The sequence below is a fragment of the Alligator mississippiensis genome, chromosome 4, assembly GCF_030867095.1.
Source record: "Alligator mississippiensis isolate rAllMis1 chromosome 4, rAllMis1, whole genome shotgun sequence".
Classification (NCBI taxonomy): Eukaryota; Metazoa; Chordata; order Crocodylia; family Alligatoridae; genus Alligator; species Alligator mississippiensis.
This window is the reverse complement of record NC_081827.1, coordinates 138,392,862-138,409,208: the sequence shown is the minus strand read 5'-3', so window position 1 is coordinate 138,409,208 and position 16,347 is coordinate 138,392,862. Positions and strand designations below refer to the sequence as shown.

Sequence of the window (16,347 nt, the reverse complement as noted above, 5' to 3'; positions counted from 1 at the left end):
TTATCATGGTTATTCAATAGTTTGTACTGGGGTATCACCTACTGACCCCAGTCATTATTTAGGTCCCATTATGCTTGAGGCTACATAGACACATGGAAAGAAATTGCCTATACTGGGAGGAACATATAATTTACAACAATAGCAGTTGCAGAGAAATTAGATGCTAAAACTGGAGTCTGCTAAGTAATGTTCATTATACTTGGAATGAAGAACCATTTGTCTTAATGCAAATACAATTTTTCAGAACTTAAGGATCTCAAATATTTGCAGTCCTTTGTCTAACAAATCTTTTTCAGTTCATTACAATGCTGCCCTTGGAGGCTCCCAGGAGGAAGCATGTTCTTTCCATCTCTTTATCACTTTTAGCTTTCTTTGAACAGCCTGTCAGCATAATTTTTGCAGAATACCAAGATGGCAATTGTACCCCTAAATAGCAGTATTCTTATAGCCTCTTTTATTACCAGTATGTATTTTGGTCTGTTTGAGCCAGAACTTTGGTCCAACAGGGGGTAAAGCACAGGAGCAAAGACATGGGTTCAAAATCAAATATGTTTCCTTCTAAATATAGCTCTGAAATGGCATGCATTGAGGAAAGAATGAAAAGCACTCTTCATTCAATGAGTGGAACTTTCCACTTTGAAAATAAACCTTTGCAATGGTGATACATGGCAATGTAATGCCTGAGGCAGTACAGGACATGAAACACCACTTGGAGTGGCAGTAAGAAGGGGCTTCACTGCTAGAAGTAAGAGCACAAAGAACAATTATACTTAAACACTAAATACTGCCTAGTGGTGCCTTTGTTTTGGGAAAGTTAGACAACTGAAACTGCTGCATTTTTCTCTTCCTGCTATTGATGTTTTCTGGGGCAAGGGTAACGTGGCCTCTTGGCACAGTTGGGGTTGCATTATAATGCCTCCTGCCCCTTTTCATTGCTCTTGTTTCAGGTTGTCTGCAGACACAGGCAGATATGTCTGCACCAGCTCTATTCTATCCATCTTTTCAAAAACGCTTCTTCTCGATTGTGAAGGAGTTACTTTTTGAAAAAGAATGGTACAAGCTGAGACTCAAACATGCACATCATTCCAGAAATGGAGGTTTAGACTATTGTACACATGCCTTCAAGGTCTAGCAATGGAGAAAGGGCAAGTTTTAGGCTGGCTTGCAAATCTGGGCTCTCTCATTCCTAATGACCAAAAGGATCACTTTGTGTTGTGTTGTTTTCCTTTCGTTTACACAAGATAACTTCATAGCTCTGCAATAAATCCTTTATCTTTGATGCAGGTAACAGTCACAACAATTGGATATGGAGATAAAGTACCACAGACATGGATTGGGAAGACAATAGCCTCCTGCTTCTCAGTATTTGCTATATCTTTTTTTGCTTTGCCAGCGGTGAGTGGGAGCTTGACACCAGTCTTTTAAGTCTGTGTGTAAATAATATACTACATGTTAAGTGATGCCTTTGGTAGCAAAATGTTCCAGAACATACTATGCAGTTTATTGAATCTTTTAACTTTTTAATAGGCCTCAATGGGAACTAAATAGATAATTCCTAGCTCTAAAATAACATCTTCATCCATAGATTTCAGGGCACATTCCAAAGGATGTTAGCATTGTCCACATCTTACAAAGGGGGAAACTGAGAAAGAAGGGAGGGTAGGGACTTTCCCCAAAATACTATTAGCAGAGTATTACTAAGTAGCATCCCCTCATGCTATTACCAGAGGTGGGTATAAAACCCAAGTCTTCTACTCTGGGTAGGTCTATATTTTAACCAATAAATGGTAATGGTGAAGTGAAATGGAGTGTGAAATGTATGGCCAGTGGGCCAGATCCAGCAGGATGTTGTTCAAATCAGGTGAGACCTGATTATTTTGACCAAGTTTCAATGCAAGTTTGTTCCAAGTGACACTCAGTAGGTATTTACCCATAATACTCAAAGATATAATACTCAACACTAACTGCAGAGTCAGAATTGGATACACCTACAGCTCTGTAATTTATTTCCTTAATTTATATCTACATTAAAAGAAATGTGCTAGATATGCATATGTGTTAGCATAATATTTCCTTTAGTTCTCTCACACTTTGTCTGACAGGTCAACTAAGCAGTTCCTTTGCGAGTGGAGGAAATAAGTTCAAGGGACAGGTAGAATTCAGTTGTGTGAGCTCTACATTTGCTTCTTCCACCATCACAAGCAATTGTCTTTGCAATGTTGTAAAGCATGGCTATGTGTTCCCCATAAATGCTAGCTGCAGACATGACCCTTAAGTCTTTTGGGGACAAACCATTTGCTGATTGCTATAAAGGAGTCAGTGAATTCATATGATTCCCAGAAAACTTTTAATATCTTGCATGATGGGATTGGATAAAAATACTCCATAAGTGAGAGAAATTTTAGTTAAATTAATTTTGATTATTCTAAAAGTGGCCTGCATCTACATGAAAATATTTTCATTTCATGTTTTAAATATTAGTCCAAAGTACATAGGAGATTGCCCAAGACTAACCAGTACTTGTATGTGTGTGTTTTCTTTTCCCCTCCCCAAGGGGATTCTAGGTTCTGGTTTTGCCCTGAAAGTACAACAGAAACAACGTCAGAAGCATTTCAACAGACAAATTCCAGCTGCAGCTTCTCTGATTCAGGTGAGTATTTGAAATGGGGTGGGGAAGGGCACAGGGAAATACAATCTGGTGGTCAAAACAAAGTACCAAGAGTTACGATGTCCTGATTTTAATCCAATATTGTTGCTGTCTTCTTTTTAATCATTAAATCTTTTTGCTTCAATTTATCTTCTTGACTCCTCTGCATAGTTACCAAGTGCATTCATAATATTGGTGCCATATATGACATGCCTCTTGCATTAAATACAAGGAACCAGCCTTGTCATAAGTAAAGGCATTTTTTTAATGATTCCTTTCTATATTCCCTTTAATACTATGTATATTCTAGATCATGGGATGAAAGGAGTTGGGCACATGTACATATAGGCACCACAGTTTGGGAGGGGAGCCTCAATATTACATTTTGTAATGTATGAGAAAATGTCAACTTGCTCAAAGATATTAAAATATGGCACAATGCAAGGAAAAACAAGTAAAGCAGGAGTACTTACTAGGTGCTAAAGGCTATTTCTGTTTTATGGTGGAAATTTCTATCACCATGGGCTGTGGATTAAGCTCCAGCTTCCACTGCTAATACTAAAAACAGCAGGCCTTAAAGTACATGTACTAAAGTGAATATGGACCTGTGAGTGACAGCTCTGAGCCCTTATGGGGGAGACTGCTTTCTCTTTAACATGTTATTTTTCTGTTTAGAACCCTTCACAGCTATTTAACTGGGTTAAAGACTTTTAAAATATGTTTGCATGTAGCTTTTCTTTAGAAAACAAGGCCCATTTGTTCACATAGAGCATTCTTTGGTTTTTACTTTAGACTCTATGGCGGTGCTATGCAGCGGAGAAATCATATAGTTCTACAGCAACATGGAAGATCTATGTTATGTCACCTGCTCAAAGTACAAGAAAACCACCAGCGCCATCTAGCCCTAATCTGAGAAAACAGGTTAAAAGGAATTTACTGTGTTCCTCTTTTATTCTTGATTTTAAGTTGGTTGGGATACTTCAATAGGCTTATAGAGGCTGAAGTGCATTCATAGACATTTGGACTGACATTTGCATATACCTATAGTGGGCCATTTAGTCCACTTTTTCTGTATCACACCAGGATCAAGTGAATTAGCCTTAAAACAGCCCCAGTGGATGGATGTCTCCTTCCTCTCGAGTGGATGCACTGGTCCTTATTCTCCAATACCTTGTTCCTTATTTAGTCACTTGCACTATCTGGAGTGAGGGTAAATTGCTCTAAGGTGTCATCTGGTAATACTGTATACTTACTCTGCATTCACGCTGTACTTTTGTTATGAGTACAGAAGGTGAAAAGCAGTTTAAATCAGTGCTTGGGCTCTGCATTTGATTTCTGATATATAATTTTATCCCATCTGTTTCAAGTGTTTAGTTCTATGGTAATTATTTGAAAAAGTGCCATTGGCAAATTTCTCTGCTTTTGACTAAAATAAGGTGAAACAGTAGTGGATAATCAAATCTAAACACTACCCTCTTATATTTGTTGTAGACTTTTTAAAGTTGTTATTGATACTATGGCACAATGGGACCTCTACGTGATGGGCCCTGCAAATGCAAAGGGAAGAGGCTGTCAAGGCCTTTGAAACACTTAGTCTTAAATAGATAAAATAACCACAGAAGGAAAAAAAGAAGGGAAACAGACAGAAAGTGGTGAAGGGCCTTGTTCTGCATTGTACAACAGGTCAGTGAAGGAGTTGAGAAATAGTTCAGGTCCTTTCTACCAGTAGGGTGCCCTCCCATTTAGACTACACTGTGTCTTTTTATTTCTATCTGTTTTCCCCCCTAATAAAGTATTAGATAGTCATTCTCTGTTCTGTAACATTAATTGCATGCTTGACAGTTTTGTTGACTGTTTACTAATGAAAGAATCTGTCCTTTATGAAGAGTATCAGAAGAAGTCTGAGTGCCACATAAGCTTTGCTTGACCCTTTATTTTGAGGTCAACTGTCATGTATTGATAATTTGCCTGTGTTTCTCATCAGGGCAATTTGACTTTTGACTGTCTGTCTGGTTTCTCAGTTCTTAGACTCATCCCTAGAGATATTTAAAAAATAACTTTCACGCATTTCTAATTTTTCCTTGCTTTACTTAATAGACATACCAGTCATGTTCTAGGCCTAAAGTGCTTCTGTTTTATCCAACAGCACCTGAATGTAGGGTTTAATGTGGTTCATCCTAAAATGACATCTGCTGTTAGCTGGACCAGCTGTCTTTGTTCTGCGCTTTTATATAGCAGTACTTCAGCCTGTTGTTTTTTTGTGGTTCTGCTTACTTTCCCTGATGATACCATTTTTGCTAGCTGCTAAGTTAATCAGAGACTATGGTACTGTATGTGACTGAGATAGATATCCTGCTTCTCCTGCTCCAGGATGCTACATAGATACCAGAGCTCCTCTAAGCAGGAAGTACACTGAGATATTTTCAGAGTGTCTAAAATAGGGACATATAGTGAACTTCTCTACAGTATCCTGAGAACTAGCTGAAACAAGCTAGCCTAGGTATTAAAAGCAGTCTATAAGCATGGAACGCCACTGAAAAAGTCAGGTAAGATCAGCACCGTACCTAGACTCCTGGCGGCCCCAGGTGAACTTTTAGTATCACACCCCGCTTTGCCAGAGATAATGATAATAATAATAATAATAAAAAAGTTACTATTTTTGGGCCCCCTTCCTGTCTGAACCCTGGGTGGCCACCCAGTTTGCCCATGCCTGTCTGGCCCTGGGTAAGATAGTTGCTGCTGTGCCTAGACTGCTTTCAGTACCTGAATCAGCTTGTTAACAGCTCTCTCAGGTATCTCTATTTTATCACTTTAGAAAATGAGACAAGTACTCTATTCTGATTCTAAATTTCATCTTTATAATTTACCTTCAATGAAGATTCTCATGTCAAATTTGAATCAATTCACTGATCTGTCAATCTCAAATGACACCTTTTTCTGTATTCAGTTATCATTTTTATTATCCCATCATCATGCCTACAGAGTAGAAGATACAAAAGAAAAGGAAAACCTGGACGTGATAATGGTTCTACACTGATAATAAATTCTGGAGAGACAGCCTTCTCTGTTCCACAGATTACATATGATCACATTGAAAGAGAAGACAAAAAAGATGTGGCTTTTTACATGGATGAACCTGGAGGTAATTTCTTTTTTGTTTGTGTTTAGGAAATATTTTTTGAAGACACACAGTTACAATAACTGATCTGACAAAGAGTCTCTGTATAAAGAATTTTAACTTTAATAAACCAAGGTATCTAAAAGGAAAGATCCTTAAATGACAAATTCCAAGTAGACATATTAAATTAAGGTTACAGACAAATAGACATATGTTGTGGGCATTTAAAATCCAAAGGAATTTTTTTGTTCCTTCCAGTTTAGCTAGTCTGTTTTAAATTTCTTGCACTAATATTACTCCATATTCAAATCCAAATGGAAAACTCAGCCTCTTAGCCTATTTTTCCCTCAGTATGTTGTCAGAGCACATACCAGTAAACTTAACATCTTGTGCCCTAAGAAGGAAGCAAGTGAGAGATTCTTTATTATTTATGTTTCTAGGACATGCAGATATGACTGTAAGGGGAACCATGTACATATTTTATGCTCATTTGGAGAGTGTACTTTTTTACTGCCTTCAGTAAAATACTGTGTTTTCCTGTACAACTTCTAAACAATTACTGGGTTTCACTCTTAAAACAATACTATTCCTGTGTTTATAAAATGCCTTGAGGTATTCTTATGGTGAAAGTCAACATGGGAATGTGAATATAACATAGTATTGTTACAGTTGGTGAACATATTTTTAGAAAATTGTTTTTTCTATCTGCAAACTACTTTTTGTTTGTTTGATTGGGGGCAAGGGAGTGGAGGGACAATAAGGACAATCTTGGAGATTACCAGAGGAAGTGGGCTTCTGTGTTAGACGTGGTTCCAGAATGTGTGAAGTTCTTCAGGAGGCCTGCAAATCCTCACCAGGAAAAATAAGAAACACAGAGATGCAATTTGGTCAAATACTGTGTTTGTTTGGAGGAGATATTTGACTGGGGCCATTGGAAGTTTCCAGTAAATGTGAGCATCATCTTTTCTGAGGTGCCACTGGGGGCTTGCACGTGATTTTTTTTTTTTGGTAGTCTTTTGCTGTGATTTTGTTTTTATAGTTTCCTTTTAAAATGTATTTGTTTCCACAGAGCGTGCATGGTGCTCCTGTTGCCATGAACACAGTAGAATGTGATAGTTTCCTTGAATGGTTTTGATTTTAAAAATTACAAGTGTGAAGGTAAAAGGCAGGACAGGTTGGCATCATGGAGACTGACAGTTTCAAAGAGGCATAAGCTTTCATAGGTGGCAAAGCATCCTATGAAGTAAGCTGTTGCCTATGAAAGCTTATGCCTTTCTGAATCAGTCCTCAAGATGGTGCCTTGCCCTGCCTTCTGCATCACTTCAGACCATTGGCAGCACTTAGGGGGTGCATGCAGGTGCACATGCACCCCCTGAGAGAAGTGCTGCCAATGCTGCCAGCGGCATCTGTGGGTGGCTGCCAACCGCTGGTCGGAGCTCACCATCTCTTCCCCCCCCCCCCCCCCTCTCACCGCTGCCATGGCTGCCTGTGGGAGCTCCCCGCTCGCTGCTGCCATGCTCTCACTCTCATTGCCTGCAGGCGGTTGCCATGCCCCGCCAGCCTCTGGGGGCATGCATTGTTCATGCTTCAGACTAACATAGCTAACTACTGGTCTCTGCTAAAGGCCTTTTTACACATTACAGGTAGTATGTGCTAATTTAATTGGTGTTAAAATTGGCACATACTTTAAGCAGTCACATGGAAAGGGTTAATACCCCCTGTAATGTTCATTTATTGAGCTGGTGGGTAGGGGCATGGCTAGGAGCCAAGCGGCTCTGGGCCTGCTTAGCTCACCTGCTCTCAGGGGAGCATAGGTGGCCTGGCTTGTGGACACCTGGGGTCTGGCAGGCTCCCATCAGGCCTGCCAGCCCCTACCTGCCTGCAGTCTGGGTCCCCACTGCACCCTGCTGCCTGGATTCAGCCCACTGCCCCTTCCTTCCCAACCCCACCCCAAGGAAGCCTAGACTGGACCCACCACTGTCCCCCAGCTCCTGGGGCTCCCTCCCTGCCTCTCAGGGTTCCTCCTTTGTTCCCACTGGCCCTTGTGACTCACCCCTGCCTTTGTGTCCCCTGGCTCACCTGCAACTGCTGGTGCTGGCCCAGTGGAGCAAGCAGGGAATGGGCACCCACCTTCTGCCTTGGCCAAGACACCCACACAGCTGCCAGTGGCAGTGGCAGGTGGGTTTCCATTCCCTGCCTGCTTCCCCAGGAGCTGCAGGGGGAATGGTGTGGGGATCTGGGAGAGATGTATGGGGGGAGCCCTAGGAGCTGGGATGAGCCCAGAATGGGAGGAGAGGGGAGATTCTTACTTAGAAGTTCCTTTGGCTGCCTTCACTGTCACTATGGGGGAAGATAGAACAGCTGGGAACAATGCCTCCTGGGATACTGGAGGGACCACTCCACTGGTTTTGTGCCTGTGGAGCAGTCGCACATGACTGCAACAAAAGCTGCCTAAAAACAGTTAGTTAATCTCTGTTGGAAGAGGATTATTGCTGTGCTGCTCAAAGGACCCTTAGCATGTACAGACAATCCTCGCCATTCGCAGGGGATATGTTCCTGTGATCCCCGCAAATGGTGAAATCCGTGAATAGGGCATTGTGTTCATGAACACAGTGCCCCCAGCAGCTGGTAGGGGTGGGGTATGGCTCCAGTGGTGGCAGTGGGAGCATGGTGGCAGCAAGTGCACAGCTCCCAAGGAGCTCTGTAAGTGTTTAAAGTGTATTTAAAATGCAGGTTTGGCATTTGAGAATATTTGAAACTGAAAATGCTGAACCCGCGAATACTGAGGTTTTCCTGTATGGACACTCCTGTTTTAAGGGCCCTTAACACACAGTTAAATTAACCTGTAACAATACCTCAAGAATGAAGGTCATGTGGTTTACTATGTTGCATTATCTACCAGCTAACAATTGTGGATATTCTTTGCCAAATGAGTAACAGGAAAAAAAAGAGTGTTAAAGCGATGTTTTAGTTGTGATGCTCTAGGAATTATGTGAGAGGCAAGGATTTTTTGTGGTTGATACCTTTTTATTGGAACAACTGCATGGTTGGTGACCCAGTGAGGAATGCTTTGCATTCAAAAGCTTGTCTGACTTTATCTCAACCATGCAGTTTTTACAATAAAAGATATCGCCCCAGAAAGTCCTTGCCTCTAGCTGGAAACAAAATTTCAGCTAGGGAACTGTAGACATATAGGCTAGGGACAGACATTCAAAAAGCCTGAGACTGAATTGATTCAATCTTTGTAGGTTAGTCTAACTTGCAAAGCTTGACCCAATTTTGGAGGTGGATAGACATTCCCTTTTCATTCCAGAAATGCAGGCACATGCTTGCAGTGGCTCAGGCTAGAAGCTGAGGGGCACTAGACCGGCACTCCCTTAACTTCCATAATACTAAAGGGGGGTGGGAAGAAGCGGGGCATGGCCAGGCCCCAGCAGGATGCTCTGATTAGCTCAGCAGGGAATTGATGAGAATTTTTATCATCCCTAACTCAGTGTTTATCACCTGTTAAGAAGAGAACATGGGACATTACCAGATACCTGTTGATTCTGCCTTTGTCACCACACAGACCAGAGCCAGTATGTGTTCTGCTAGCTAATACACAGAAACCTCTCAGCAAGGCAGAGGGTAGGAGGGAATTCCTGCTTTAGCAAAGAGTGGCGAGGGGGAAGTGGGGAGAAGCCTGCCAGTCTCTGCAGTTGCAGCCAGGGAGCAGAGGGGCAGGGCCAACCCTTCTGTGGAGCAGAGAGCCCTGCCTAGCCCAGACAGCATGTCAGGATGCTTGGGGAATCTGGTTAATCTTAAATCAGCAAGGGGGCTGGGACAGACATTGCATAAACCAGTTTGACCCAAATTAGTTAAGTCTGATTCAACCAGGTTTATTTCAAACCAGGTTCAGCCATTTTCAAACTGGTTTATGTGCACTGAACATGTACTGAGAAGTTTAAACCAGTTTCTCATCACTTGAACCGGTTTATGTGTATTGTCTGTCCCTAGCCATAGTGGCATTCTGTTGTCTCCTGGGACATCTTGATAGACTGTTTTGTTTATTTTATACACAATATCTAGACAGAGATGCATCTGATCAGTAGTTGCTGTAAATTAATACCATCAAAATCTTTATCTTTGACTTCTCTAAACTAAGTTTTATTGAGGAAATTAAAATTGGCTGCTATCTATACTCATGATGCAGCTGAATTTATGCTAACTAAAAAAAATACTGTGTTGATTTTATAAAGATTTAATTCATGTATATATTGATTTTTTTCATATTACTTCGAATTGTTTTTATGTTTTTTATTACACTTTTCACTACCTTTTTAAATATTTTTTTTCACCCATCTCTTGTTTAGTTGAGGTGAAGTGTTTATAACATAATACATAATACCTCATTAATTTGATTGTTGTTCACTGCTCCTCTACATTTTTTGCAAGGTTGGGAGCTCTTTTTAAAAAAATTGTTGTTTTTCCTCTGTCCTTTGTATTATTTGTCTAATACTTCCACTTGTGGACTATTGCGTTTTAATGCTATCTTCACTTGTTAACTATAGCTCAGTAACTTTACTTCTGTACCACTGAATTGTAGATTTTGGCATACCTTTAGAGAGATCCTGGTACTGAACTATCAATAGTCACAGTGCCAGACAAAGAAAAAGAATGTGTAATTAGTAGTACTAATACTTTAATCCTTTATGTTCACAAGCAACACAGATACTGGAAAAAAGAAAAGTTCATGAAGTCTTTGTCCATTTCTCTGCCAGTGCACATTCTGTTCATTTAAACAATATTCTTTAAACATTTACAGTGTGTTCAAGCAAAGTGCTGTGTCTAGCAGGTAATCTATTGAAAGACTAGCAGATTGTTGTACCAGTGGATAGAAAAAGCAAATTAAGCATTGTTCCTTCCTTCTGCTAGGGAGAACAACTAAAGTTCTCTAAAACTCTTAGAGGCAACAATACATAATATTTTAATTATATTTTTATCTGCTTTTATTTGCCAAAGTCAGGAGTAAGTTGCATATTATTTGCTGTTCTGATTTTATTCCTTCTGCTAAAACTTCCAAAAGTGTGTTGAGCCAACTGGATTGCTGAATCAACTTAATATTCTTGCGCCTTTGAGGTTTTAACCTGATCTCTCTCATCAGAGTTCTCTTGGCTAGATGCCTTTAAAGGGGAGGAGGAAACTTTTTTTCTTTGCCTTCTGAACTGAAATGAAAATGGAAGAGTATTGAGAAGTTTAAGAAGGTGGGGAAAAAGTTGCAGTTGGTAGGGATGCTATTTACTTCCATTTCAGCCCTTATAAGCAGGTTCTCTTTAGTCTTAAGTTTGTTAGAAAGACTACGCAAACTTACTTAAGTAGACTTCCGCTGTCTACTGATCTATCCTTGCAATGGCAAGCTTTTGGCTTAAGAAACTCTGCATGTGAGCTACTCTGGTTCAGATGGAAGGTAGTATAATACAGCAGGTAGCAGTGTGCAGCAAAGAGAGGAATGAGATAAAAGTATGAAGTGATGGACTTCATAGTACATATCATTTAGGAACAAGGGCTAGGTACAGATGTTATGCACATCACACATTAAGCAGGCAGGAAGCACTCTAAAGCCATAACTGAACAGATTGTTCCTGGCTTTTAGAGTACTTTAAAAATGGTGGATTGCACTCTGAAAAGTTAACCCTGGATGGATGAGTAGTTTCTGTTAAAGTGCTTTCTGTTAGACTGCTTTATCAAATGTCTGTGCCAGATGCCATCAAGAGTATGATCACTGCCATCCCATATGGCATTGTGCAGGGCTGTGCTCTAGCCTTGGGCAGAGCTTGTTTGTTTGCTCTGCCCAAGCCTGGGCTGGCCCTGCTTCCTCAGCTGTCACTGACCCTGCCTCCAATTCCAGCCCAGCATGCAGCCTTGCTTGGGATACTGAGGGGGAGAAGGAGAGTTTCTGTCCCCACAGTCACCCTGGCCCTGCACCATGCTGTTGCTTGTGGGGAGGAGGCTGTTGCCATGGAGGGGCTATGGGGTATCTCTCTTCACAGGCACCTTCTGGGTCACACCACAGCACAGCCCTGGGGATGGGGGGAGGGCTGCAGGGAGAGGGGTCTGGGGTCTCTCTCCCTATAGCAGCCCTAGGCAGGTAGCAGTGAACTGTTGCCTGGCAAGGGTTGCCATGGAGAACAGGTCTGGGGTCTTTCTCTCTCTCCAGCTGCTGCTGACAGTCTCCAGCTGGTGGGGGGATGGGTCTGGAGAGGGGCATGCAAGTGTGCCCCCGGGGGCCAATACAGGCAGGTTCCAAGCCCCCCCACCTCACCCCCCCAACTGAACAGCAAACATCTGTTTCATTCTCTAGCGCTCTAACTTATAGTGCTTTTAAGTAAAGTATGATAGAGAGAGCACTTCCGCCAGGGGCTTTTTCAACATCTGCCAGGAATGTAAAGAAAAGGGGGAATAAAAAATGAACAGTTATTTTTCTTACTCTACAAATGTGAAAAAGAAGGGTAGAAAATTGTTGTTTTTTCAAGTAAGTATTGACTGGCTTGAGCCATTTTGTTGTCATCTTGAACAAAATAGTATAGTGTATGAAAATATGCATAATAGTGAATTAGCAGTTATGAAAGTATGTTATTATCTGTGTTAAAGAATGTCTTAATATGTGACTTAGTGTGGGATGCAGAAAGGCTCACAATCCTGGATACAACTCCCTCAGTTCAGTGGCTAATTCTGTTTTGACTGGCTTGCTTTGTTGTTGTTCATGTTTCACTGTAGCATCTCCCTTATGTCCTCATTTACCCCTACTTTTCTTTAATAGGCGTTTAAATGTTGCCAGCAGGACTATACTTCAGATTTGAGAAATGGCTTGTATTTTATGTTTTCCTGCTCCCCAGAGCACAGTTTACTGAGAAAGACCTGGGAGTTTTGGTAGATTACAGACTCAACATGAGTCAGCAATATGAGTGAGCAATGTGATGCAGTCACAAAGAAGCCCATGGGAGACATGGTACTGAAACTAATCTGTACCAAAACTTGGGCAATGGCTGTTGAGTTAATTTAGTGTTCAGATAACTTCACGAATATAGACCAGTGGTGCTCAAGTTTCTGGCCCCCTGCAACCTCTACCTAGCCCTGCCTGCTGGGAAACAGCCCTGGAACCCCATCTGGCCCTGTCTACTGGGATAGGGCCCTGTTTCTGGCCCCACTTAACAGGATAAGGCCCTGGCAGCCTGTGCCACCCCTCCTGGCCCCAAGTGCCAGGATCAGGCTCCATGCACTGAAATTAGGTTCTGGGGCTCAGTGCCACCCCTGCCTGTCCCTGTGCACTAGGATTGGGCCCTCTGCAGCCAATCTAGTGTGGGACCTGGAGCTTCCAACAGATCCAGACATTTGGCAGCTGGGGAGTACTAGTCTCCCACAGCCAAATTTTTGAACTGTGGGGAGCCCTGCAGGACAGATGACACAGTACTGGAGGCCAAATGTACCTACAGGCCTCAGGCTGAGCATCCCTGATATAGGTTGCTTATATAAGCGTTGCCAAGGCCCAACTTTGCCATATGTTGAGAATTTCACATCATTATTATATCCTATGAATAGACAGTATAATAATTGTTTTGTTTACCCTAACCAGCAGGGGTAAAGGCTCCTGTTGATAGCCAAAGATTCTTGTATGTCCCCATTATCTTGATGGACAAACATTTTTGGACCTTTTTTTGAAAGTATGGTTTTTTTTTTTGTCCCGTACAAACATGGGTCTGCTTTGGAGGTAGCAAACCCAATCCAAATATATAGATCGTATTGATGAGCAATTTTTGCTATATTGTTCAAAGTTTAAAAACAAAAGCATCCCATTGCTTTCCCACCTGTGTAGGTGCAGCTTGAATTTACCAAGAAAAATTCTGTAGAATGAGACTTAGTAGAAAGACCCTTAAGATGCAGTACTCTGTAATGAAGGATTTTCCTGCCCTGTATTTCTACTGTCCTCATTCAAGGTCTGTTTTTGTAATGCTGTATGCTCTTAACATTGCTATTTGCTGTTTTATTTTTTAGCACAGCTTCATTTCTTTTTCATCTCAGATTGCTGAGACAGAAACTTTTAAATTGCTTTGCATCCTTAAGATCAGGTTTTGATTTTATTTCTGCCCACCATTTGTGTGGCCTATGTACTCTGTTACAAAGAAGTTTATTATCAGAATTGTAAAGCTGTAAGTGGTTTTGCTAGCTTATCTATAAGACTTAGGTAAGGCATATTAAGGTGACAGGTATTCGACATCAAGAAAAAGTAATAGACACTAAAGAGCACTGCAAAAAAAAAAAAATAAATGTGACTGGTGTCTTTTTCTATGCATTTGTTGAGTTTCTTTTTCAAATGCTAACTATCTAGTCTAATACAAGCTTTCTAGAAAGAGATGAACTGAATAGCCATTTCATTTTTTTTCCCCCTTTGATTAAGCAGGGGTGGAAACTAGAACCTTTTTTGGACCTTGAAGGAAAGTGCCTCTTGGGACTTCACCAGCAGATGGAATACATTATTCGTTGTTGGTTATTATAGGTCATATACACAACTCATTACTATAAAATTTGTCAAAGTCACAAGAACCTCAGAGTGATAAATCTCTGCTGGGATAAAAACAAGGGCTCTCTATCCATCATTATGCTATTGTATTTGCATTTCGGTTTTTCTTGCATACTGACATGCCTTTCCTTATATTTAAGTCAAAGCTACACAAAAGAAACTTTTCAACAGTTGGGAAAAATCTTAATTTTGGGGTCTCAAAAACAAGTTTGGAAGACCTCTTACACAAATACATAATATTGTCAATGTTGATTTATTCTGTCTATAATGGTACTTTGCATGCTGACATTTTAGAGTTTAGTTACCCAGCAGTGGATGGTTTGTTCTTAGAGACTGGTTGAGTTTGTAGTGGGGTGAGGGCTTCTTTTCCTCTGTGGAGTGGATGGATTACAATCTACAGTACATGCATAGAAGCATATATTTTAAATTAAGTGGATTTATAAAAATTCTATTGCTGACAAGTTGAGTGAAAGGTGAGAAAAGGCATGTGGCTAAAATTAACTGAACAAAGCAAACACCACAGTTATTGAGAGTCTGAATTACTGTCAGTAGCTTGGAATAGGGCAAATAGTAATATATGCCTCAAGTTACTATGAGAAAGTGCTCAGAAATCTTGTTCCTAGAAGCTTTAAGACTGAAGGAGGTTGAGTTTAATGGACCCAATAATTTTACTGTATGACCGTGTGCAAGATAGCGCTTGCTTAATTTTACTCATGCACCTGCGTGCATTTTACTCATACACCTGCAACATCCTGGCCATTTCAGCCTGGTTGCCTTGGAGCTGTCAGTAACTTGAATTCTGTGGTTAATTGTTGGGGTTTGTGTGTATCTATGCGTGTGTGTAGAGGTCAGGGAAGGCAATAGGGAGTTAGAGGGACTGGGGGAAAAGGGTAAGCTGTGACTGTCAAGCACACCTTTACCTGAGACAAAAACAGACTAAAATAGGATAACTCTTTCTTGGCAGCTTTTAAGACTTCAACAATTTTTGTTTCTACATTTCCTCAAGTGCCTGTTCTACCTGATCCAAGAAGAGATTCAATCCCGAATTACTGTAGTCCCAGAGGGCAGGCATTTGAATCCAAGTCTTCCACCTCAAGAAGGATTTCATTGATACATATCCAGAACAGATTTTAATATCAAGAAGGCCTATTTTAATATTATTGAAAATATTCCATTGCGCTTTATTAGTGATTTAAGACTTGACTTGACTTTACATCTTCAATAATGAAGCGTCAATTCATTTCTACACTGTCACTATGCTTCTTATTCAGCCTTTATCAGCAAGTTGACAAGATGCATACCAACAGTAAATAGTGCACTATACACATTTTTTCTTAAGTGTACATTTAGAATAACATTGGTATTTTTTTTAACAGACTTAGTTCTGTTATAGCAGCATCCTCCTTGGTGTGAAACAACAAAACCATTAATGCATAGTCATGCACAACACATGTTAATTAAAAAAAAATAGAAGGAATGCCAGTCCCACAACTGAATATTTTAAATTTATTGCCACATTAATAAATATCTCAAATAATTGTTGAAATTCTGCACTTGGGGGATCATTGGTGAGGTAGGTAACTTTATCCTCATGAATCAGCATGTTGTCTAATAATAAAATGTGGCTCGTTTTTAGAAGGCAAAACTTTTTTTTGACCAACGGACAAGGATAAAATGAAACCTACTTTGAGAATGCTGTGTTTCAGCAAAACAAAGCTGAACTTTTGTGCCTCATTTCCAAGGGCACAAATGGTGCTAGCACCATCAGCCTTGCATCTTATTCTCTTGGCCCTTGAACCAAAATCTCTTGCATGTAGTAAAGTCACTTGTCTGTTTTATTATTTATGCACAATTTGGTGTGGCCATCAAGTGACTAATCTGAGAGAATTCATAAAGTTGGACCAGATGATTTCCCGAGTTCCTTTCCAACCCTACAATTCTTGCATCCAGTCCTCAGTGGTCTCCTGCCCCTGCTGCAGCAGACTGTTCAAGGCAAAGATCAGACTTATAAACTACCTATGCACC

The 16,347-nt window shown here is 40.7% G+C and overlaps 1 protein-coding gene across 1 annotated transcript in view; it reads left to right on the top strand.

Moving 5' to 3' along the window:
- The window catches only part of LOC102562053 (potassium voltage-gated channel subfamily KQT member 1), an 819,206-nt gene that overhangs the window by 111,189 nt on the left and 691,670 nt on the right, over positions 1-16,347 (top strand). The window contains exons 8-11 of the mRNA XM_059726208.1: positions 1,285-1,395; positions 2,555-2,650; positions 3,440-3,568; positions 5,630-5,789. Coding sequence (XP_059582191.1) covers positions 1,285-1,395; positions 2,555-2,650; positions 3,440-3,568; positions 5,630-5,789 — 496 coding nt within the window. The remainder of the gene's footprint in view (positions 1-1,284; positions 1,396-2,554; positions 2,651-3,439; positions 3,569-5,629; positions 5,790-16,347) is intronic.